The 24692-nt window shown below is 35.7% G+C and overlaps 1 protein-coding gene across 6 annotated transcripts in view; it reads right to left on the bottom strand.

Annotated features, from left to right (window-relative positions):
• Positions 1 to 24692, bottom strand: part of Nrx-IV (neurexin-4) — a 283070-nt gene that overhangs the window by 7150 nt on the left and 251228 nt on the right. For all 6 annotated transcript variants that reach the window (XM_081749018.1, XM_081749017.1, XM_081749022.1 and 3 more), the window contains 9 exons: positions 23593 to 23763; positions 22929 to 23046; positions 19126 to 19226; positions 18656 to 18760; positions 16729 to 16860; positions 15117 to 15296; positions 13167 to 13300; positions 8904 to 9114; positions 6058 to 6195 (listed from right to left, as the gene is read on the bottom strand). In XM_081749018.1, the coding sequence (XP_081605144.1) occupies positions 6058 to 6195; positions 8904 to 9114; positions 13167 to 13300; positions 15117 to 15296; positions 16729 to 16860; positions 18656 to 18760; positions 19126 to 19226; positions 22929 to 23046; positions 23593 to 23763 (1290 nt within the window). The remainder of the gene's footprint in view (positions 1 to 6057; positions 6196 to 8903; positions 9115 to 13166; positions 13301 to 15116; positions 15297 to 16728; positions 16861 to 18655; positions 18761 to 19125; positions 19227 to 22928; positions 23047 to 23592; positions 23764 to 24692) is intronic.

Genomic DNA, 24692 nt, shown 5'->3' with positions numbered 1-24692 from the left:
TGGCTTTACAAATTACCATTACTTATGTTACAGATTGCAGTCTTCTTTCCCCATGAAGACTATCGTTATCTCATTCATCGACATAAAGTATATATTTATATTATAATCTAATCTAAACTCCTGATATAAGAACCCTACTAGTTACAACAACTTTTAGGTGATGCGTGGTCAGCACTTCGGTTTCCTTTGCCCTTCTAGATTGGAGTTCGCTACTTCCTTCTATCAAGTAGCTCCCTAATTGTCCTCACAACGCTAGATGGGCGCCGCAATGCCAATACGATCTGGTGAGTACGAACGGTAACCGATCTCACCTCGGACCAGACTCGGCATTCCTTGATTTGGCTAATCTCAAGATTAGCGGTATTTCAATATGGTTAGAGTGCTGAAGTTTATATTATAATCTACTTTACGTTTGTAACTGCTTTCTCTTTTCGAAGTGCTCACTACATTTGTTGTGATTATATTCTCTTTCTAAAACTTCATTATGCTTATGATCACATTCTTTCCCCCCTTGCTAAACGTTCATCACATCTGTAACTGCATTCTCTATTTCAAGCGTTACCTTCACAAGATTTGGCCATAAAGAAGAAAAGAAAAGCAAACGCACTTTTGCAAGATTGAACACATGGTCCCAAATCAATACAAATTCTATATTTTAAGCTAGAGCTATCTCAACTAAGATCGAATATTTGCACACAATAACACAGAAACTAAGAATAATTTAAAATTTGACAGCATGGAAAGTTATATATAAATAACGTCACGTTGATTTATGATGTAAAATTTGAGGAATTTAATACGCTACTCATAGGTGCGCTATATAAATGATTCGTTCAAGCCCGAGATTATGTACCTGCAAGAAATAGAATACCTGTATTTGGCACATGAGCTACGTAAATTTGATCAATGTATAGGATGGCTAAATGCATAAGATGAATAGGATATTACTAAGAAGCTGAATTTGTTACAAGACTTTCCTATAGGTTCTTAATAGAATGGAGGATTAGTATTTTCCAATCTGAAAGTAATGTAAATTAAATTAAATTAATGTAGATTAAATGTAATGTTTCACACGCATTATATTCAGAACTGATTACACTGTTCAAGAATGAAAATGAAAACTGAACAAAAATAGTTGATATCCACTAGTTTTGTTGTAGTGATTAGTAAAATAAAACTTGGAAGTTAGCTGTAGTTTTCATTTCATTCTTCATATATTGAAAACTCTGAACAATTCACGAAAATTATTTAACCTGGGGTACCAACATTGTTAAAGTTGTCGATCTTGAGCTATTCAGAACCACAGTATCAGTTGCCTTGTGTTATTCTACTACTACAATGACGTAATAAGTTCTGATATTATCATTTCATAGCTCTGTAATATCTGTACATGTGGTCACAACTTGATACGGTCGATCTGTGTGTTAAACAAATACGCCACGACATTGTGTAAACAGTGCCATAAATTTTATTTTTCTTCCCAAAAGCAACATATAACAGATACTTAAAACAGACTACAACTATTACTTTGGCTCAAAAATCATCGAACAAGGTAAAATTTCTGCACTGCACATTTGTAATTCTTGTGCCAGCAATCTAAAAAATAAGATTAAGGGTGGAAAAAGAATGCCATGTGCTTAGAGCTACTCATAACTTGGAGAGACCCCATGAGCGACGAGAAATTTTTGCACGGTTCTCCCGAACAGGGATTTTCTATGTTATACAAAGAACGAAAAAATGCATGATTAATTAAAAAAAGGAAAAAAAGAAATACTGACAACATATCCTAACATTGCACCTGCCATTCGTACAGTCCCGCTGCAGACAGACTACATGTGGCGGAACCGCTCGCAGAATATATATCACTGATTCTGATGAGGGGCACTAACATTTTCAAGATGCATGCCCAGAACTTCGCATATTAAGCGATCGTGGCTTTGTTGCAACTGTTCCTTCTTAAAAACCACACATAATTATTCAAAATGAGCTAAGTAATTTCATGAAATTTGAATCTTCCCAAAAATAAAGCAGATTTTAGCGGTATGACTTGAATAGGGGAATGTTCTCAAAGAATATATAGCTCACTCTGTACCAATTGACTCTCAGTGGCGATTGGTAGTGACGTAAAATAAATGTACTTTTGCTGGGCATGCCGTTGGATTACACTTAATTTGTTCTGTATTTATAAATAGGACAGTATAGCTCGCGCATAACTAGCCTTACAGGAAAGATCTCCAGATAGGTGAGAAAAACGTCAAAAAAGAAACACTTGTTGATCTGGAAAGAGTTTTGCTTCTACAGTTACACATAAAAAGGTTTGTGAAGAATATAAGAAGAGAACAAAAATTACTCGATCGAGTGATGTAAAATTAAAACCTATTTATTATTATTGGTGGACAGACTGTAACTTCAGTGAAATTTGACAAGCTGACGAGAAGGCTATCTGGAAAAGTTTCAAACACGTTTGTTCGGAACTTCTGAAAAACTACATCACACACAATGTAGTCCGGCTATGAAAAACTTGGTTGAAAGATGTCTATCAAAATACATTCCCTTCATACGTATCTTAGTCTTACACCTCTTTCCCTCCGAAAATTGCGGAGCGGGAAGTGATGTAATTTCATCAAAATATTGCAACCAGAGAGAAGGTATGAGGGTAAGTTGTCTGAATGTGTCTGGATTATATCGATCTGTGCGATACCTTATAAATATCTAAGGTTCCACATTACTCCTTCCTAACATTATTTACAATGTATTATAATACAGCTTCAAATGAGTATTTGGGTAATATCATGTTGGGAAATTTATTCTGAAACTTGAGCTAATATTTTATTATGTTGATTATATTCCATAGTATTGCGCTTAAATAAATGTAGAAAATAACTTTTACGGTAGTTACAATCTTTAGTCTAAAATTTGTTGAACAGTGTTACTGACTACGAAAATTTTTTCTATCATACTAGCAGAACCTGCGCTCTCTATACAGCGCATCATTCACATATGAGCATGAATCTCCTTGTCATTCCTCATAACATCTATACATATCCCATTACAACACAAGTGAAGGACGTCTTGATAAAAATAGGCAAGGGGCATCATAAAGCGGAGTTTTTTCTATTATTTTTTCAATATCTCGAACCGTTTATAAAATTTGAGTCTACACTTCCGTTTAGAGTTTCTAATTCACTTATTATCAGAGTTTTCTTTCTTCCTGTATGCAGTATGTAATAAGCAAATACACTACACACACACAATTAATTATGTCAGTGATATTATGGTGCTCATTGGGCAAAACACACCAAACAATAGAGATTCATTTTAAATTGGAGAAATGATTATCCTTGGTTTTTCATTACCATTTGGCCATGAAACAAACGCCGGAGAGACATATTAACATCGTATACAGATGTGTGGTGTTGGAATGTGTAAGTCGTAGAATATGATGCTTTACTTTTTAAAATTTCAATACTTCCAGTGTAACCCTAAAAATGTAATGGCGACCATTTTTTTAAAAAAAATATTCAATTAAAAGTGAACAATCTACACAGAGTTTGCAATCGATCGGTGAAACGGCATCTTTTTAGACCTTGTAGTTTCCGAGGTATCATCGTCAAAAGAATTGGCCACAAACATACAAACTTTTCTTAACCGCAAACATATAAACCTAGCATTTTAATATATAGATTATAATCTCTTCTTTCTTCCATGTAAAATAACCAGAAATAAAATCCTAATAATAATAATAATAATAATAATAATAATAATAATAATAATAATAATAATAATAATAATAATAATAATAATAATAATAATAATAATAATAATAATAATGCGATGTGCACTGTTAAATCAGTGTAGAAAAGTATTTTTTCCCGCTCCAAGTAAATGCTGCAACAGATCAACGAAAGATACAAAAATTGTACCAAGACAAACTACATGAAATCAATAGGTTCCGTTCAAAAACAATGTCACAGGTAAAATATGGATGTTGGAGCTTTTTCGTGGCTAAGTGGTTAGCGTACGCGCCTTTAGCGTGGGAGACCTGGGTTCGATTCCCGGAAGGAACTCATGTGATTCGGATTCCACGTTAATCAGTAGGTCCACGTCTCATATAGTTTCGCTGCTGAAAGGGACGGTAAACTCAAAATCAAAATATGGACGTTATCTATATCGTTGTGTAACATGTGGAAAACAACATTTTAGATATCAATGTCCAGCTAGGGTTTCGCAATGTAGGAATTGCAATGAATATAATCCTTTTGCACAGTATTGTCCAAAAGAAGGACACGAATAGGTACAAAAGAAGAATCAATGAATTATCTGATGAAGACATTCAGATGGAAGACAAGACCTTCATCCTTACTGAATTACAACAAGCATTAGATGACATAAAAGCAAATACGAATGTATAAGGTGTACAAAACTTTAATTCAATTGAGATTTTATGTTAAGCTCCATTCAGGTAGCCAATACAGAGAAGAAAATATGTCCACTGTTAATTAATCGGATTCAGTCAGAAAAAAGAAATTCAGAGGTAAAACACGAAAATCTTGAACATGGAAATCGATACCAGAGGAATCAAGTCTGTAGACGCCACACCGACAACCCGATAGAAGAAAGGAAACATCTTAATATGAGTCGAGAGATAATCACGAGGTCAACAATTATAGAAGAAAAGGACAGAATAGAAATAATAGAAGAAGTCCAAAGCAAATATGGTAACCAGGTGAGCGTAGAAAATAAAGTAACGAAAGAAAGAAATATAGAAGCGAAACAGTTGAGGAAAGTAGATAGTAGAACAATAAATATGTGTAAAGATAAACGAGAAGGCGAAGAGATGGAAGAATTAGTCAAGGAAGAAAAAAGAAAAAGCAGAGATTGAATTGAAATAAAAAGACACAAAAAGGAGGAATGTTGGAAGGAAGTCTGAAGAATTAAAAACAAACGATTGATACACAAGTGAAGAAGGGGGCTAAGAAGAAAAAGAATGCGACACAGGTGAAGAAGCAGATCAAGAAAAAAAAAAGAAGAAGCTGTAAAACAGAGAGAGAGAGAGAGAGAGAGAGAGAGAAATAGAAATTTTCGTATGATGGTTATTAGTGGCGAAAAAGACATTAATTGGTGCCACATGACGAAGTGGAAAAAGAAACGAAAAAGTTTTTATATAAAATAGCTGAATATTTGTTAATTGTTGTTAAGAGATAAACAGTTGAATGTTTGTTGATTTCACTCCTATTGCCCATTATTGCGTGTGCCTGAGGGAACCAATACGATATTTTCGAATATCGAAGCTTTTGAAATGTAAATGGTGTTGGGTGAATGTCGGCAGAATCATAGCAATGCACGTGGCTGTATGGTGAACAGTTTCCCGATCGTAATCGGCAGTCGAGGAAAGTATTTCGGCTCTTGGCACTTCGTGTGCAGAGGACTGAGTACGTCCCTCCTCACCACAACAAATGTCAGCAGATCAGGTGCCGTGTTCAGGATAAACTGTCTCCCGAGATCCTTGTCGCAGTCAATATAGATCAGCAAATCTCGACAAGACGATTAGCCACATGACAGTTTGGAGGATTCTACACAATAATGCGTTCCATTTTTACCATATTTATCTGCATCAGGAACTTCGAGAACAAGATTTTCATAACCGTTTGTGGTTTTGTCAGTGGATGAGCGCCAGTAATCCATGTTTCCACCAGAATATTCTATGGACGGGTGAGGCGACCATCAAGAGTAATGGAGATGTTAACATACACAACGCTCACTACTGGTCCAGAGAACTGGGTACGTGAAGTTGACAATCTAGAGGAAGAGACCGGTTTTCTGGCAAGCTCGTTCTCCAGACTTGACTCGTGTCCATGCGATCAAGTCTCGGCACGAAATAGAAGTGAAATTCTTCTTCAGTGCTATTACGTAATACACAGACGATATTATAGATACTGAATAATACAACCATCTGGGAACGAAAAATTGTAGAATACGTTGTACTCTAATTCAAATTGATGTCTTCAATTTAAATTAAAGATATATATATATATATACACACAAAGAATAGCTTACCTCCAAGAATTGCAGAATCTGTACGCTGATATATTTGTCGAATCTTCTCTTCATCAACATCTGGTGGTGGCCTTGTTTCGACCATATCTGGAGGATGTGTTACAGGCTCAACTCCGCAGAAATCTTCTACTAAGGCATCTGCAACAAAAAAACTAGGATTTAGATTTCTGGGCTTTCAGCATCTAAGGCCATTTAGCCCTACACGTTTTGAGGGATGACGTCTCTCGGCGAGCACATAATCCGGGGAAAGGGAAAAAAGGAAGCGGCCTGGGACCTATAAGTTAGGTACCACCCCGGCATTTGCTTGGTGTGAATGAGGAAAACCTAGGAAAACCTCATTCAACCTGGCCTGAAAAAGCGTTTTTACACTTCTTCGATCGAGTGTCCCTACCGGGAATCGAACCCGGGACCGCTCGCACCGCGCAACAAAGAAACATGGTAAGATAATACACTAGCTGAAAAGCTCGTTCTTTGTACGGAAAGAACAAGCTTAAAGAAAATATTTGAACCTGATTAGAGTAAGCATTCCAATGAAAGTGTAATTAATAATAAATAAAAAAAATCCGTATACTCTATTTTGGCATAAATTTCGAACCACCTTAGGTTAGGTTAGGTTCCGCTAAATTGTGTCGAGAATATGCATATTGGGCCGCAGATGATTGGAAACGCGTATATGGTCCGGTAAGTTCTTTTTGACTTTATTTCCAACACATCATGTTTATGCAAGGCGGATGCCGAAAGGATCTTACGCTAAAAACTGCCTCCTTCCTAACGTAAACCGTAGTCGTGGCTCTGTGATGCTGTGAGCCACAAATCCTGGTATTTCATTGCTCCTATGATCACGCTAACATGACGCATCACTGCCATTGATCACATGGAAATTTTAGATGATCATGTGCATCCTATAGCCCACATGTTATTTCCAGCAAATGACACTATTTTCCACGATGATAATGCAAAGATTCACACTGCTGGAGCTATTGAGACGATAAAAGAAAGGATGAGCTACACCTCTAGCACGCCCAATCCCCAGGCTTCAACAGTATTAAACACTTATGGTCAGGCCTGAGTTCAAATTCCAGATCAGGTATCCTTTTTAAAAATTACAAGTTTAACTACTTTTACTTTACTTTATTATTAATCTTTTAAACATTGTCTTACAGCTGCTGCTCTAACAATACCTTACTAATAAAGACTCATGCTTAGGTAAATTGTACTAAAAGTTGAAAAAAAATAATGTTTTAACATCTTTGTTGTCTGCAACAATATACTGTATCTAGAGCAACAGTACTCATTTGAATATTTCTGTGATGACATCAGGTATAAAATTGTAATGTGAAACACCGTTCCATTTTCTCCGACTATTATTTTTCCACCGCAGAAAGCAGATATGTAGAATTTCTACAGAACCCTGGTAAATATATTGGCTTGTATAGTTACTTCGTAGGATCGTAGGATAATAGTTTCATATATTATTTAACTTACTATACATTCATTAAGTGATGGCTGAGGAAGAAGTACAAATAATTAAGGCATTCAGAATATCGCTTTCAGAAAGCAAATTTTTAATGATATTTTTGCTGTCTTTCCCAAATTGTCTATATTATATGTATAGTACAGTTGACAAAGTTCCATCAACTGGAATTCTTACACACAGAACTGTAATGTTAGAAGAATGATATTCATATGAAGTACTCATTTAGCAGGAAAACTCATACAAAATATCCATGAATAATACCAAAAGTCTGGTTAATTCAGGTTTAAGCAATAAACAATCGTGTCACTGATAAAAGATTAAAAAAATGCCTGGCAAGCAGAAAAGAAATCTGGCCGCTGTAGCACTGCGGTCGGTATCCCGCGTATGCGTGCTATATACCTACATTTGTTGGCACGCCACAGAACCCATTACGGAAACATTCGATCGTGTTTGTGTTTGTGAGTAGTTAAAATACCTTCGCCGACTGAGAATCCCGCAAACTGGGAAATACGTGCTGTGATTCGTTTTCTTAGTGCTAAAGGCGTGAAAGCGGCTGAAATTAATCGCCAGATTAGTAATGTTTATGGAGAAAACATTATGAGCAATGGAATGGTACGGAAATGGGTTAGAGCTTTGAAAGATGGTCACACAAGTGTTCATGACGAGCAATGAAATGGGCGACCTTCTGTCATTACTGAAGACTTTGTGCAGAAAGTTGACAAAAATATGAAAGGGAACAGACACTTCACTTTATCGAAAGTTGTGCTCACGGCCGTGTTGCAGTGGTTGTCAAATCAGCGGCAGACTTCTATGAGGATGCTATTCAAAAGGATCTTGAGTGATACGATAAGTGCCTTAATATTGGTAGAAACTAAGAAAAGTAGATTAAGATACAGGCTTTCATTTTACAATGAAATTGTTACGGAAAGTATACTTTTTCTTTTTAATTTCAAAACGGTACTTACTTAAAAAGCACGCCTCGTACATTACAAATAAATTTTTAACACGTTTAGCCATGTTAGCATCTTCTAAAGCTCTTGATCAATCTCACCTAGAGTTACACATTTCTGCGCTTCTAAACGATTTTCTTTAATAAGCCAGAACATCTGTTGCATATCGTAGAGACTTTCTTTTTTAAAACTACACTCTTTCATGATCTTACACAATTACATTAAGCAATCATATTCAACAGAATAACCCTTAGTTAAAATTTTGAGAAAACAGTATTTTTACATCCTTATGTAGAACTTCAAAACTACTAAGTTTAACTCGTCTCTTTCAAACTAGTTTTATTAATTTAGAAGATACGAAAATACGACACAGCTACACTGTTTTTGAATAGGACAGAATTATAAAAATGAATGCATACCTGGATATGATCGCACATTCGCAGGTCCATCTTCTTGGAATAACAGTTTCAACGGATATATATCATCAAACTCTACTCTTGAAATACAACCAGTGAATCCTTCAGTCATTGTCTCATTTTTACCAATGTACATATATTGAATGTTGTTGAATTGAGCATCAGCAGATGCTTTGATGTTGAACGTATAAACCTCTGGATCGTATTCGTCCACCTAAAAAGATAAGCATTCATTTTTTTATGTACTACATACGATAGGTATACCAACTTTTGATGCAAGTAAGTTAACATTCACATTCTTAAACTTTATCATCGTATTAGATGCATGCCTAGACTCAGTTCATTTAACTGACATCTAATGTAAACCAACTACCTGAATTCGAAGTATTGTTAGCTTAATTTTAGGTTAGATATATATAAACCTTTACAAATTAGATATAGTAGTAAAATTGTATGTTTCATTTATACAGCGCGTTAAAAAAAAAAAAATCGCTTTGCAATGGATGCAGATAATCATTATTGTAAGAAAAGAATTGAAACAGTAACTTTTTCCCTTGTGTATGGGTATGTTCTGTTATAGAAATGTCCGACACAGATAGGAACAAAGCCAGACATATACTGAACAATAAAGACAGTTCGCCTTACACTGCAACCAGATGTTGTGCTCAAAGGTTCTGTTGGGTATCGAGTAATGAGTAATATATGTGTATTACGTTAACGATGGAGCAAAACATGTTGGTTGGTTGAACACGTTTTTCATGCAGTAACAAGTATAGAGAGCAAGTGAATCATTACTCATTGAAAAGTGGTTCAACAGTATTCGCTGAACTGTATCAGGATCAACCTAAAGCTATTATAGTACTTAGGGACGCTATCATATATAAGGTAGATTCAATTTATCGACCATCAATCTTTATTTTGATTGTTTGCAAAAATGTGTAAAAGAATTGATTTGTACCTTCAAACTAAGATAAACCATTATCAGCATTTACTGTAGCGGAGTGTTTGTATGTCATCTCTCTTTGCCATAATCCACCACGGAGCGACTTTTTGAGCGCATTGTACTTAGTTTACGTAAGTATAAACTAAAATAATATTTGTAGCACTAAAGTTCATAAAGTGATACTGTCAGTCACATATCAAGATATTCAACTGGAGAAGCGTCACTAGCACCCACCACATCCGATTATCAAGTCGTTTCCCAATTGCATCATGATGGTGAAGCTGGTAAACACATATACTGAAGACACACTAACCAGCACCCATCACATCTGCTATTTAAGTTATTTCTCAATTGCTTCACAATGGGGATACTGGTTCAACGTGGGTGGCATCGTACTGGAAACGTTCCGAGTATTACATATGTGCAGGGATATAATGGAGCGTATATGAGAGTATACGGCGTATACCATCCTAATATTTTTATAGTCCAGAGTATACACATCTTAAATTTACGACAGAACGAGCGCATACTGGAGTGGATATATGCTGCACTTTTGAAAACAGTTGAGCATATACCTACCAAAATGTTCTAGCACTACATCTCTCCTTATGTATACATGCGGTAATATTGAGTTGATTTGATTTTTGAGTTTAACGCCCTTTTCAGCAAAGAGGCTATATTAGACGGGACCTACTGATTAACGGTGGAATCCGAACCACATGAGCTCCCGCCGGAAATCGAACCCAGGCCTACCATGGCAAAGGTGCGTACGCTAACCGCTTAGCCACGAAGGAGCTCTGCGGTAATATTGTATGTTAGGTTCTTCGGCTTCTTATCCGATACTTACCTGGGTATTATTGATAGGTTGTTGCGAATGAAATTTCCGCACCAGGAGCGTCATTTCCAAAGGATAAAACGAAAACAAAAGAAAACCTGAAAACTCAAAATAGTCAGTCTGCAACCACACACTTTTTATCATCAATAGCCAAACGATTGACTTTTGTGGCGAAATAAGTTTGGAGTCTGTGATACGAGAAAGTTCTTAGCCACACGTTGCACTGCCCGATAATCAAAGGAGATCTCCTCTCTCAAGAAGTTATCAAGATGCCGGAAGAGGTGGTAGCCAGCGGGAGCAATATTGTGGGAATATGGTAGGTGACGAAGTGTTTCATACTGCAACTCATAGGAAGCCTGCACGGTCCTTTGCCTCTGTTGATCAATGCTGGATCCTAACGGACAAAATTATGGTGCACTTCATAGAGTTCAAAATTGTAATGATCACCAGTGATGGTTTCACTTCGATGGGGAAAGACGCTATGGGCCGCTTCCATATAGACCAGTGTACTAGAAACAACACTTACTGGAGTTTTGGAAACCATCCTGAAGGCTGATCACGATCCAGCTATTGTTCTGACTGCTTACGATTACGTACTAGATTCCTTTTTCACCTGAAGTGAAATCTGATGCAGGAAATTTTCCCGGTTATTCCTTACACTCAGAGAGGTATATATCTCCAGACAGCGATTCTCTTTGGCCGGTTTCAGCTTATGTGACAATAATAAGTCCACCTTTTTAACCTTACCAGACGGTGGTATGATATATGCCTAGCCCGTCTTCAATGGTAAATGGCTTCATATTATATTATTATTATTATTATTATTATTATTAATAATAATAATAATAATAATATTTACAAGCGGAACACAGCTCCTGTTGCTCTTATAGCCATTGAAACATTAATCTCATAGAAAATGCACATAGAAGGCGAGTCAAGCCAATCCAAGCCTGTCTCTGGCCGAGATCGGCCACTAAATATAGCGATCTTTATTCCTTAGATGAAGGGCTATTTGTCCACTACATTTGGATTAGATTAGGCTAGTAATTATTCAGAAATAAAGTACCGCACACACACATTAAGTGAAACTATAAGCTTACATCAGAACTTATTAGCTTCCGAGTATGCTTAAGAGGCCCCATCACGGCGAAATTAAAATACGGCTAATTTTACAGTAATTATGTGATATCTTCAAATAGATAAAAGATAATCGAAAAGTACAATAAGAGCTTCCTAGACAATATTATTTTACATTAGATACCGTTATCATGACTCACTTATCTGCTTTCGATTTGCAGCCATTTACAAAATCGGCATTTATTTTCGCGTTTTTAAATGGCTGCAAACGGAAAGCTACTAGATGACTCGTGATAACGGTACCTCATGTAAAATAAAATTGTCTAGGGCAGTGCTATTCAATCTTTTTTTTTCTCGCGTAGCCCTAGACACAGTTCGCCATCCAACTGTGTACCCCTGAAGCTGTTTAAAATAAATTAAATCGAAATGAACATATTAAAGTTAAATACATATGTTCTGTTGATTAAAAAAGGGGACAAATAGAGACCCAACACAAAAACTTTCAGTGTGCCAATTAAAAGAATATTTACAAGGTGATAAAGAGCATATCCGAAAAAATTAACATGGGAAATTTTTAAAATTTTCTCCATCTATGATTGGAAATATGCTTATTTTAGGGTTACGTACCCCCAGAAACATCTTCGCGTACTCTTAGGGGTACGCGTATCCCCGGTTGAATAGGCACTCTTGTTCCACATTTCAATTATCTTTCATTTATTTGAAAATATCACATAATTACTGTAAAATTAGCGCTATTTTAATTTCGCAGTGATTAGGCCTTTTAAGTAGGAAGCTAATAAGTGACTCATTGTGTAATGAACAACAAACTATTACAAAAGGATGCAGCGTGGTGTCTTGTTTTAGCGATTTCACACTTTTATCTGTTTTCACAATGAACTTACACGACAAATTACACGAATTGTTCTCTAAAGTACATCGCCGTAACAAATAATAATAATAATAATAATAATAATAATAATAATAATAATAATAATAATAATAATAATAATAATAATAATAATAATAATAATAATAATAGCAGCAGCATTTAAGGTAATTTATTCATTAAATTATTCACGGTTTTAACTCTATGAACCCTGAATGTATCACTTACGAAAACAACATATCACAACCATCTTCATTATATTTAATTATTCGCAATAATTCGCTGGTAAGTCTAAAATACTGTTTATCTTCCTTTTGTTGTAACTTGAATTGAAATAACCAACCACGGAACCCAATATTATTTTGTTGTCGCTATTCTACCTCGTGTAATATAAGATTTTTCCCCTCCCATCTATTTCATGTTCAAACACAAGTTTGAGACTTTTTGCATACAATGAATTATTCAAAACTGGTATACAATAAGATTTCTTTCAATTTGTAACACGTTTAAAGCAATACTACTTACCTGTAAAATAAGTCTGGAACCAGCATGTGATCGTCTAATACGAACATCATGATACTGTCCTAATCCAAAATTTTTCTTCGGGAATATAACTTCTTGCCTTTCAAATCCAAAATCAAAAATTACACGTAAATGTCCTGCAAAAGAATGTTACATATTACTAAAACTTTACTATTATAAATTCGTATGAGAGGCACTAAGAAACACCTACTACTAGTGACACCGGAAAAAACATAACGATATCAGTAAGGTAAAAAAATTATGAAGATTTGTATGAGTGTAAAAACTGCAGCCAAATATGTGAAAAGCAAACGGCCATTCATCTTGGAGTTGATGTAACATTTGTGATTTAGTCCCAATTCTGTTGCACAGGTGAATCAAAAGACACTTTTTTTTTTTTTTTTTTTTTTTTAATAATGTACATTTTGGAATTTGGAATCTTCAACCGAAAGGAAGAAAAAAATTAATATAGTAGGCGGAAGAAACTGCTACTGTTAAAAGATTTCTTCTGAAACCACGGGTATGGTTGCGAAATATATTGTACATGGGGACTTCGTCAATAGAACACATCATCTCATTAGTTAAACGAATTTCAATCCGAACAAGTGGAGAAAGAAGGGAAAAAGTTATTATAAATCGCAAAACTTGATGCATGGAATTTTTTTCATGAGAACTTTGTATACGTCACATATTTTTTGCCGTTTATTTTACAGTCAACGGAAAGTACTTTCGTGATCAAAAATACTGAACGGTTATCACTGCAGTGTACAAAATAGATAATACTACTGACAAAATCACCTTCCTGTCAGCTATAATAAATATTGTGTTTGGATGTTATGACTAAAGGTGCTCAAGTCCAAGTTTGATTAGGTTATGAAATGTGAAGGAAAAACAGAAAAAGCGGGTCACGGGCAGCAGTCTATACACATCGAACGTTACGAGGAGAGGCTGTCCAGACTCTACGGTCAATCCCCTCCATAGCTCTCTTTCTTACATTTCTGCCTTATCTTGTCGTCTACAGGTTGTCTATAGTTTGTGATTGATTACTTGGCCATGTATTATTACTGTCAATTCCCTGCCGTCTTGCTTCTTCGTTTTCCTCAATTATATGACCATTTTTACTTGCGTTCATCCGCCCCCTCTTCTATCGTTATTGCTACGCCACTGCCCTCACTTGTCAGAGTATTGTCGAATGTAATGTCACATTGTAGTACATATATGTTTAACTGTGTTTCTATGTATATTTTCATCGAATTCGCGCCATATTTCGTCTCATTATCCACAACGTGTTGTGTTGGCAGTGCCCCATCTCTCACACCATAAGTACGGAACGGTTGCGATCGAGGGTTTTTCCCGCCTATGGATTTTCTTGTTCACTAACACAAATCGATTGACCATAGTTTCGTTCCATATTTCGTATGACACCAGAAACGGTTTCCTCGTTAGTGGGCTATTTCACCTCTATAAGAGACAGTTTACACAACCCAGCCCATATTCCGGTTATCAGGGATCGAAGTTGGGTCTCCCATACTGAAAGAGGGAATGCGTATCTTAACAACGAGAAAGTCAGGATAAGGAAGGGCAATAAGTTCAGTAATAGCAGAGTAAGTAGAGTAAGTAAGTAGAGAAGTAGCAGAAATTATCAAGATAAAATAAGAAAGAACAAGAAATAAATATCCGAACAAATGTGTACGTATTCTAATAACCTTTATTCTATCATCTTACATCTTACTCTAACCTAACCTATCCTCAAATTATTACATTAAATTATATCGTCCACTTTGCCCATGATACATATAATAACATTAATTATTTCACACTATATGTATAAAAGCTTAAGCAAATTTATTTCGGAAGTAATAAAAGGTAAATGGAGACGTAATGGAGATGTACAGTAAATGTAATAAATGGAGGTAACTTTTTGAAAGACAAAAAAATTAACACAATACGTACCACTGTTGGAAACCATAATTATCATATACTCCTTTGAGATATCTGAAAAGAAGCCAAGCAAAAAGCCTCTGGGATTCGTATTTGTAAAACCAACTCGAATGTTTTCAGCAATAGTCGATCTCCAGCTGCCCATGAAATCATACTTAATATATGAGCTTGATTGCATATTCACGCCGATTTCTGAAAAGAAGGGACAACTTTGACAACGTTTCTTATATCTTTTAAACAACTGCAGAAAAACAAATTAAAAAACGTATACAAAAGGAAATTAATGTTATAAAGCAAGGACAATCATAATCCGAGTTGCCTTGTTTAAACCATTGCTTTTCATACAAAATATTCTTAAAATTTTAAAATTAATCTCAGATCTTTTGTGAGGACACCTGACATGCCCATATCAGATAGCTTATTGTTCTATTAGTAAACGACTGTAAAGGAGCTATTCCACTGCTTTGAATGTAAGTCAAATTACAAATCATGCATTTAAAATAGCCAGTAAAGTTATGTCACTCGATTCCATATGGAACTTTGTATTTCTAATCTGATCGACACCAATAATTACGAACGAGTTAAAAGTAATTTATTATCTGGTTCGTGATTACCTACAATGATATCACGCAGAACAACGACAAAGAGGATCTTTCGGTAATTTGAACAATGAAAACTAAAGAACATCAAATTTCAATCGTTTGAATCCGTAATTTCAATTCCTCCAAGTCTCAACTTAGTCTTAGTTAACCCTTAAGTACTCGCGCGGGGTGTTCACAGACACCCAAACGGGTAACTTTTGTTGCTAGCTACAAGTCCTGAAGAAAAAATATTTTAAAATATGCCTCAAAACGAGTTCAAAAAATCTAACTGCAGCAAATACATTTTTAAAAACGTCTAGAGTTATGCTGCATTGTTTTAATTATTACAAAATATATTTTTTATTATAAAAAACTAATATCAATTTGGGGGTCTATTGGACCTCTGCGCGAGCACTGGTGTCACAAAAATAGGCGCGAGTACTTACGGATTAACTAAAAGTGGACCACACCAAAGTCTGTATATAATAAATTGAGAAAGTAGCACACTTTTGGTTACGAGAGACACGAGCCTATGGTTTAACTGAGACCCGAAGCAGACGACGAGTATCCAGGTCCGAGCACGTCTGTCAGAGCAACTAAAATTATTGACAAAGTTCGGGGTTATGAATTTGAATAACCGAAATGCAAGTCTCAGAGCAATATCAGACCTTGTAGGGATGAATAATAACGGAAAATTTAAAGAAACAGAAGCTGTTGGTGCTCGTCGTCATCTACAAATTCCATGCTAGCTCTCTTTGTATAATTTCATCCCATGTTTATTAGCATTAACTTCTATCTGTGTTTAACTATAAAAGTTTTGTATGAATGTCGAATGACTGCCAAGTATTTCTTCAATTTCAGATTTAGAGTTATGCAGGACCTCTACATTTATCATTTCATGCTCACTATCTACCAAATGTTTTAAAAAGTTATCTCTACTGCCTTAGTTAAGTATTTTTCAGTACCACATACTGGTAAGTACTTTTTAAAGTTAAATGCATTCTTAACCTCTATTGAACACATAAATTATATGTTGAACTTACCATCTGCACATATAGGACCTTTGAAAGCAGTCCATCTGCAATCGCAAGTGTACCCATCATATCTTTCATGGCAAGTACCATTGTTTAAGCATGGGTTGCTATCGCATTTGCCAACACAACCTGGGGTGATACCTGGTAATTAAAGAAAAAAATGTTAAATTTCCAATACAAATAAATCTAATTGATAATCTTACTTGCTTTTACTTAATACTTTACTTATTATCATCACCAACTCGTGACGCACGGTGCCCTCCCAACCAAACGCACAGCACAAACTTCCTGGGCGTCAGCGTCGGCCTTGCCATACATTGTAGAGCGTCCCTTCGCTTCGACCAAGATATTTTTCTCACGTTGTTATAGTTATCCACCTTTCATCAATGGTGATCAACCACATTCAAAATGGCCCGAAGTTCGTTACGTTTCAGTAGAAATTCCCAGAGAGAAATTCGAACGAGTAAACCATCAGATTATATCGCACTCAAACGTCGAGCTTTTTTGTGTGGCCAGTTTTCCCCAAATAATAATTTAACATAATTTGGTGATGGATGTTTAGATCTTTGGTGATATCATGATTGCTTACATACCGATTTTGCTAGACTTTTTTGCAGAATATCATTCACTTTTGTCGTGGTTGGTTGCCCACTGCAAGGAGTACCTTGGACATCGAAATTTCCAGAATGAAAGCGACTCAACCATCATTTGGCTGTTACTTTTGATAACTTATCTTACCCAGAAACAGCACAAATTTCTTTATAGGCCTGCGCAGCATATGCGCATTTATTGAAATAAAATTGTAAAATGTAGCGCAGTTTTACAGAAAGTTCACTCATCTTCATGGCTCAATACCTTAGTTTGATTCCCAGAATTCCATCACATTTGGTCAAGGACTTTTTGCAAATCTACTAGCTTCAACTCTCATCAAATGACATTAAGCCTACCCTCTGTGACTGATGGACTTGGAACAACAACACCACCTCGAGCGCAAAAGATTCAGTACTTCTTAGATTAGCTGATAAATATCTATACCGATCATCAGTTGCTTTATTTATCTTCAAATGTTATCAAAGTCATAGATTTTCTATATCTCAGAGACAGGTTTCTCACTTCTTACAGCTAGGAACAGAAACCAGAGGCCCGTTGAGATTAATGCCCTAATGTATGCGGCAAACATGTAACAAAAATATATATGTAATTTTAATATGTATTTTCTTAACTGACGCATCTGTAGAACCTCTAGATACACCCACTACTGGGTAAATTGATCCCTTGCATACATTTTTAATACATGAAAAATGATCCAGTTTGCAGCAGGTTTCATTATATTAAAATTTGTGTGTCACTCCTCTTCTGTTCCAGCTCTGAAGAAATAGAATAAAGCTAAAGCATATAAGCACAGAGTCTATTACGAATTGTTAGATGTTTTATTAAATAAATACGCATTTTAGAACAGACACTCGCTACTAATATCCCTATTATACCCCTAATCAATCAATCTATCGTAAGTGCATGTTAACAGTTCTCTAAAATAATAATAATAATAATAATAATAATAATAATAATAATAATAATAATAATAATAATAATAATAATAATAATAATAATAATAATAAAAAGCCCTCATACTTTTATAATCGCTTGATAACTGTTAGTTTAACAAGTATATACTAATTTATTCATCAGGACTAATCTTGCTACATCTCTGTCATAATAATTGCCGAAATTTCAATAGGAAAGGAACTCCCATCTTTCTCAGCGGCTCTTTCTTAAAACATCGACACCAAGTTTATCATATTAAATGCCATCCATCGTTGACGAACAAAAGTATCAAAACAAACAAATTTCTTCTTTATTTGTTTATATTTAGGAATATAATTAAGAAGCACCTTTAACATCCTCCAAGTATATAAATTAAAATCAAAACCCTTACCGTATAATCCTCTTTCAGCATACGATTTCAAATCTACCATTTGTCCATTAAGCGTAAGTCCTCTTATACATCCTACAAAACCATCTCTGTAGTCTACAGTAGAACCTATAATAAAACACACAGAGAAATTTGATAATGACGGACAAAGTTAAAAATCTCTCAATGTTTCACATTATTATACAAATAAAACCATTTTGAAAGTGTATACACAGGTGTATAGGAAACAGACACTTACTTTTGATAACCATTATCCTCAGCTCTGTTTAAGGCTCATGATGGATATTTTCACTTACAAAACCAAGTTATTGGATGAAAAACAAACAAACAAACAAACAAACAAAAAAAAACTATTGTTATAAATGAATGAAAGCAATTTGACTGATTAATAAAGTGTGGAACTCGATTCTTTCTTAATCTGTTTTCTTACAAGCACAACTTATTTACAGGCCAATTAATAAGTTTGGACTTACCCACAACTAAGTCACTTGTAAGATGTAAAGCACGCACAGGCCCTGCTGGCTCTCGTATTTCCGATTTCATTGCACCATCTACAATGATCCTCGCTTCCTTTCTGTAAGATAAAGTAAAAATTTTAGAAATATCTTTGTAACGTAATGTCGTTACAGGATTATTATTTGTATTCCCTAAGGGAATTTTCTTATTTAATCTTATTGTTTTTAATTTCCGTTGCTTTAATTTACCATATTTATGTTCAAAATGAATTATTGAGTCAATTTGTTGTTAAAACTGTTAACTTTAGAATTGCCTTTATAAGACTTATCTGTACGCAAGTTACTACATACGCGTTCAGAATAAAATTCTGGAAGCAGAATTCTTCGTTATTATTTTTAAAAAGAAAAGATACCAAATATATAAGTTTGTCGTTCACTTTCCTGTTGTTAAGATATAAACAGATTTTAAAATATCTGTAATTACATAATATACTGTATTTACACGTATAAAATGGAAAATAGAGAATAATGTTGTAATTTTCATAACTAATGTTTAACATTGTATTATTTGTTGTGGAAATGTACAACAAAATGCACGAATAACTAACAGTCATCCTGCTTTCGACCCTCCGGATCGAAATTCCGTCGAAGTGTAAAATGCCTATCAATTTTATTTACATCTGTTCCCTTTTTATGTACATTAATCAGATGCTTAGCCAGATAATTGTAGATTTCATATATGCCAGTTTAGCTGGTATACATACAGATGGTGATCAGAAAAATGGAAACACCTGTAGTTGGCAACACGTCAGATGTATGGGTTGGCAGTGATGTCGTGGCGCCCGCAGCGCCGGACCGCTGGTGGTTGTCTGTTAGGTCGGTCTCCATACTACGTCAGGCGCAGTGGAACAGCAGTGTCCAGTGGCTGCAGCAGACGGAGGTAGTGTAAAATGGGAGACCTCTCAGATTTTCAAAGAGGGCAAATTGTTGGTGCGCGGTTATGTGGAGTGAGTGTGACGGCAGTGGCTACTGTGTTAGGTGTGTCGCGTGGGACAGTGTCGAAGGTGATGACGGCTGCACAACACACGGGAAAACCACATCGGGGAAGCGGAGCAATGGGCGGAAGAAAATCATGAGTGACAGGTCACGCCGGATATTAAAGCTCATTGTCACGCAGAACCGTCGTGCCACTGCGGAGCAAGTGACGGAGGAACTCAATCAGCGCCTCCCCCCACCCTGTTTCGACAATCACAGTCCGCCGCAAATTACAGGACATGAACTTACGGGGTCGTGTTGCACGGGCCAAACCGCTCATCAGGGACCATAACGCTTTCGCATGCCGCAAATGGTGCCGCGACCATGCCACTTGGACCGTTGAGGACTGGAAACGTGTGATATGGTCGGATGAGTCATCCTTCACCCTATTCCCAACCACGGGCCGTGTTTTTGTGTGGAGAACGCCCAAAGAAGCTTATGATCTGCAGTGTCTCCGCCCAACTGTGAAACATGGCGGCGGCTTGGTGATGCTGTGGGCCGCCATATCATGGTTTTCATTGGCTCCTGTGGTCACGCTTAGCGGACGAATCACTCCAACGATTATGTCGCAATTTTAGGAGACCACTTGCATCCTATGGTCCGGATGTTGTACCCGGACGATGACGCCATCTTCCAGGATGATAATGCACCCATTCACACAGCTGGCGTTGTTGCAGCGTGGTTTGAGGAACATCGGAATGAAGTTCAACACCTCCCCTGGCCCGCCCAATCCCCTCATCTCAACATAATTGAACATCTGTGGTCCGTCTTGGAAACACGACTCCGGCGACGATTTCCACCTCCATCCTCTCTCACAGAACTGGCCGATGCCCTGCACGAGGAATGGTGTAAAATTCCACTTGCTACCATTCACGACCTCTATGCCTCCATCCCACGTCGCATCATGGCTGTTCTGAAGGCGAAAGGTGGCCCGACACCATATTAATCTGGTAAGTTGCAATTTCGTTCAGGTGTTTCCATTTTTCAATCACCATCTGTACGTACCGCGGATATCATTCCGTTAGATATGTATATGTTGTACGTGATGTGAAGCATGAAAAAATTTGCTCGCATTGTTTTAAAATTACACTGACGAGGAACTGCCGCTGGAACACGTATGTAAATTCTGATGCTGCGCTTGCTCTCACTAGAATGAAATGTTGAATTTTGTACTTGCTTAGTAACGTTACTAGAAACAGTGTAAGGGAAGATGACAATAAAACAGATCAAACTAAATACAAATTATACCATTTTATTTGTATGCTGATAGGTTGCACTTCTTAAACAGGAGTATCTTGAAGCAGTTACCATCCACGAGCTGGCAAATCTTCGTAAACGAACAAGTGTTTGATTCCTGAAATACCTGTCCTGCTTGCGTCAAGAATGCAAGTCAGAACAGAAGACTCTCCCACAGAAAAAAAAAAAAAAAAGATTATATCTTGTAATTCACAAAATCTTAAAATTTTATTACCGTAAACGTAATCATGAAATTTCCGATCTTATATTCGTAACGTATCCAATGTGAGAAATTTCCTTACTTTGGAGGCGCTAAAATACGTATTTAAACTTTGCATTATAAACGACTGAAAACAGGTTTCAGAGTTTTCGAAAGTATAACTTCTAACGGGGGAGAAATGGGCACAACTTCTACAATATTCTAACTTCCGATTTTATATTCACAAAATGCAGATAGTGAAGATTCGTTTAAGTTGGAGATGTGAAATTCAGCACGTAAATTCTTAATTATAAATACGCAAATACGAGTTTCAGCGATTTTTGAAATTCAGTTCCTAAGAAGGGGAAATAGGAACGACTTCTATAATAATATATTCTAAATTCTGATTTTATTAAAGAAATATCTTCGAAAAAAAGGATAATTAATTGAAAAAAAAAAACACTGGTAGATAATTAGTGTTGTGATAATTTAGAATAACTATCTAAGAGCACATTCGCTCTCGAGTGATAAAGTTATTCGTACACGACCAAATAAAAGTTAACATAGTTAACTGAAAATGGCTGTAGGGTGAAAACGAAATTCGTAAAATTTATCCCCTCCTTTTTGTCTACATGCTAACGCTTGTGCCTTTGATGCACGTAGTTCCAGGTTCGATTCTCGACGGGAAAGCACAAAAAATCAATTTCATAATAATTCACTTTCATTAACCATACCATTCATCTTCTTTAGCCTAAAGGGTGTAACTGTGGGACGAACTTAAAAATCTTTTTATGTTGAAATCAATATGATTGCTAGCAGACATTGTAAGTGTTATATGAAAATACTGTGTTCTCGTTAAGTAAATGACTGGAAGGTGGCACTATGGTTATCATCAGTGAAACCAATCAAGAAATTATAACTGATGATATTAAAGAACTGTCCCTGAAACATTTTCGATATTCTCATGTGTGATCTCCTTTCATTAAGATAGGACCACTGCTTTGGGGCGCTAGAAAATGATTTCACTCGGTGGTGACGTTGTGAAATGTTCTTAAAGGCGATTGTACGAGGACTTACGTAACTGCAGTGAAATGGAACTTGCAACAGCAACGCCCTGAAACCAACAAGAACAGAGTCGTATTTTATCTTTGAAATACTTTCCATAAACTTTATTATTTGTCCTCTAAGACCAAACACTTGGAATACAGCAGATAAATAGTTTATACTCATACACATACAGCACATACACAACAAAATAAATCAATAAACTTTCCTGTTATGGTAAGGATGAGAGAGAAAGCTATCAATAGAAGAGAACAGAAAGAACAAGAAAAAGTAACAAAATATTTACCGGTTTCTTTCAACGAGAATGGAATGCCAATTATTATCGTCAAGTCTATTGGAAGAATCCACATTTACTGACAAGGGTCCTCCACCAGCTTGGTACAAGAATTGAATGTTGTTTCCACCTGCAAAAGAAAATATTCACTAGATTCTTTTCCAATAATTTAAAATTAAAATTTCGATCTTTTATGTAGAAGTTTTGCGATATATTCAACAAAATAAACAATAATTCAAGTTTCTTTCGCACCACCTTAAATCAATATACAAATTATAAGCAAACTAAAATTCATTATGGTGACTAGTATGAAATGGACGAATATTTCATATGGATTTCATCTTTTATCATACGGAACATTAAAAAAATACTTAATTAGCTGAAGGTAGACTGGCTCTTTATCATCAATTCCCCTACAACAAGACTTATCAATATATCCTATCGGATCATGTTAACTTAATTAAGGAAATGCTATAATCTACCTCTCGAAGATCTTGCTTCAGATTTTTCCCATAAGTTTCCAATTAAATATTTAGGTATCCGCGAATATTTTCGTTGCAAGCAACGTGCTCTGCCCATTTGGACGTTGCGGAGAAGTAGATATTGAGGAGTTCCTCGATGTAATTTTTTCCGTATTTTCCTCTATACTACGTAAAATGTATTATACTACACTTACCTATGATTGATATTTTGATGAAGTCAGATGGTCCTTTACTATGGATCATAACAGCATTCTTGATTGCAGTTTTGAATTCAAAATATATATCTCCACTATGGCCCATGTCAAACGTAGGTAAATTAATTGAAGCATCCGTAATACGGATAGTGACAACATTTTCAAACAATACTGAAAAGAATATTAATAAATACTTATAAAAGTTTTTTTTTTTAATTGCTACACTATTTATTTGACAAGTATTTTCTATTGTATCCACTTATTATAACTTACAAGTTGTATCCACACACAACATGACTGTATGATATATTGCAACGTACATAAATAGATAATATAATGCATTACTAAAGAAAGAAAGAAAAAGCTACTATTTTTTATTTTTTTACTTATTTTTTAAAATAAAGACGACTTCTTCAAGAACAGTTTCGGAAGATAAATGGCTCAGTCCCATTCTTCAGTAACCATAAAATGACACCCAAATGGTGTCAATAACCTTAAACAGGCACACTTCAACCGTTAATGTGTCCACCGACGCTGCCTTATATCCGAAACTTCTCAAAGCAACTGAAACTACTTTTAAAACGACAGATTCTACTATTTTATTACGGTTTAACGGGAAAAATGATGTCCCAAGACTAGACATGTATCGATCAATAGATATCATCAAGCCGAGTCAGTATAGAAACTCGCGCGTTGTTTCTGAGGTTTATATATATCGGAACTGTTCGGAAACCTAATACCTGTCTAAATAAATCAAAAGGTGGATAATTGTGTAAATTCAAATGAATACATCAAGAAACAAATGAAGCTGAATATAAATTCCTTTGATGCTGCAAATAAATTGCTAGACGCAAATGGTTATCGACTTGAATCCAGATATTCACATAGTCAATTCTTGAAACGTTTGGTTTATGTTGAATTTTGAATCAGATCCCATTGGGTGCCCAAAATGCAACTTTGTGGTGTCTTAGTACATACATGAGATTACAATCTGGACAATTTTGAACGAATTTACAGGGACATTTCTGTGCGAAATTCAAAATTCAAATTTTAATTTTTGAAGTGTTATTTTTATTGTACAGGACTTTTCATATTGTAGA

This window comes from Thermobia domestica, chromosome 2, assembly GCF_964235325.1.
Source record: "Thermobia domestica chromosome 2, izTheDome1.hap1.1, whole genome shotgun sequence".
Taxonomy (NCBI): domain Eukaryota; kingdom Metazoa; phylum Arthropoda; class Insecta; order Zygentoma; family Lepismatidae; genus Thermobia; species Thermobia domestica.
This window is presented reverse-complemented; position numbering and strand designations above follow the sequence as displayed.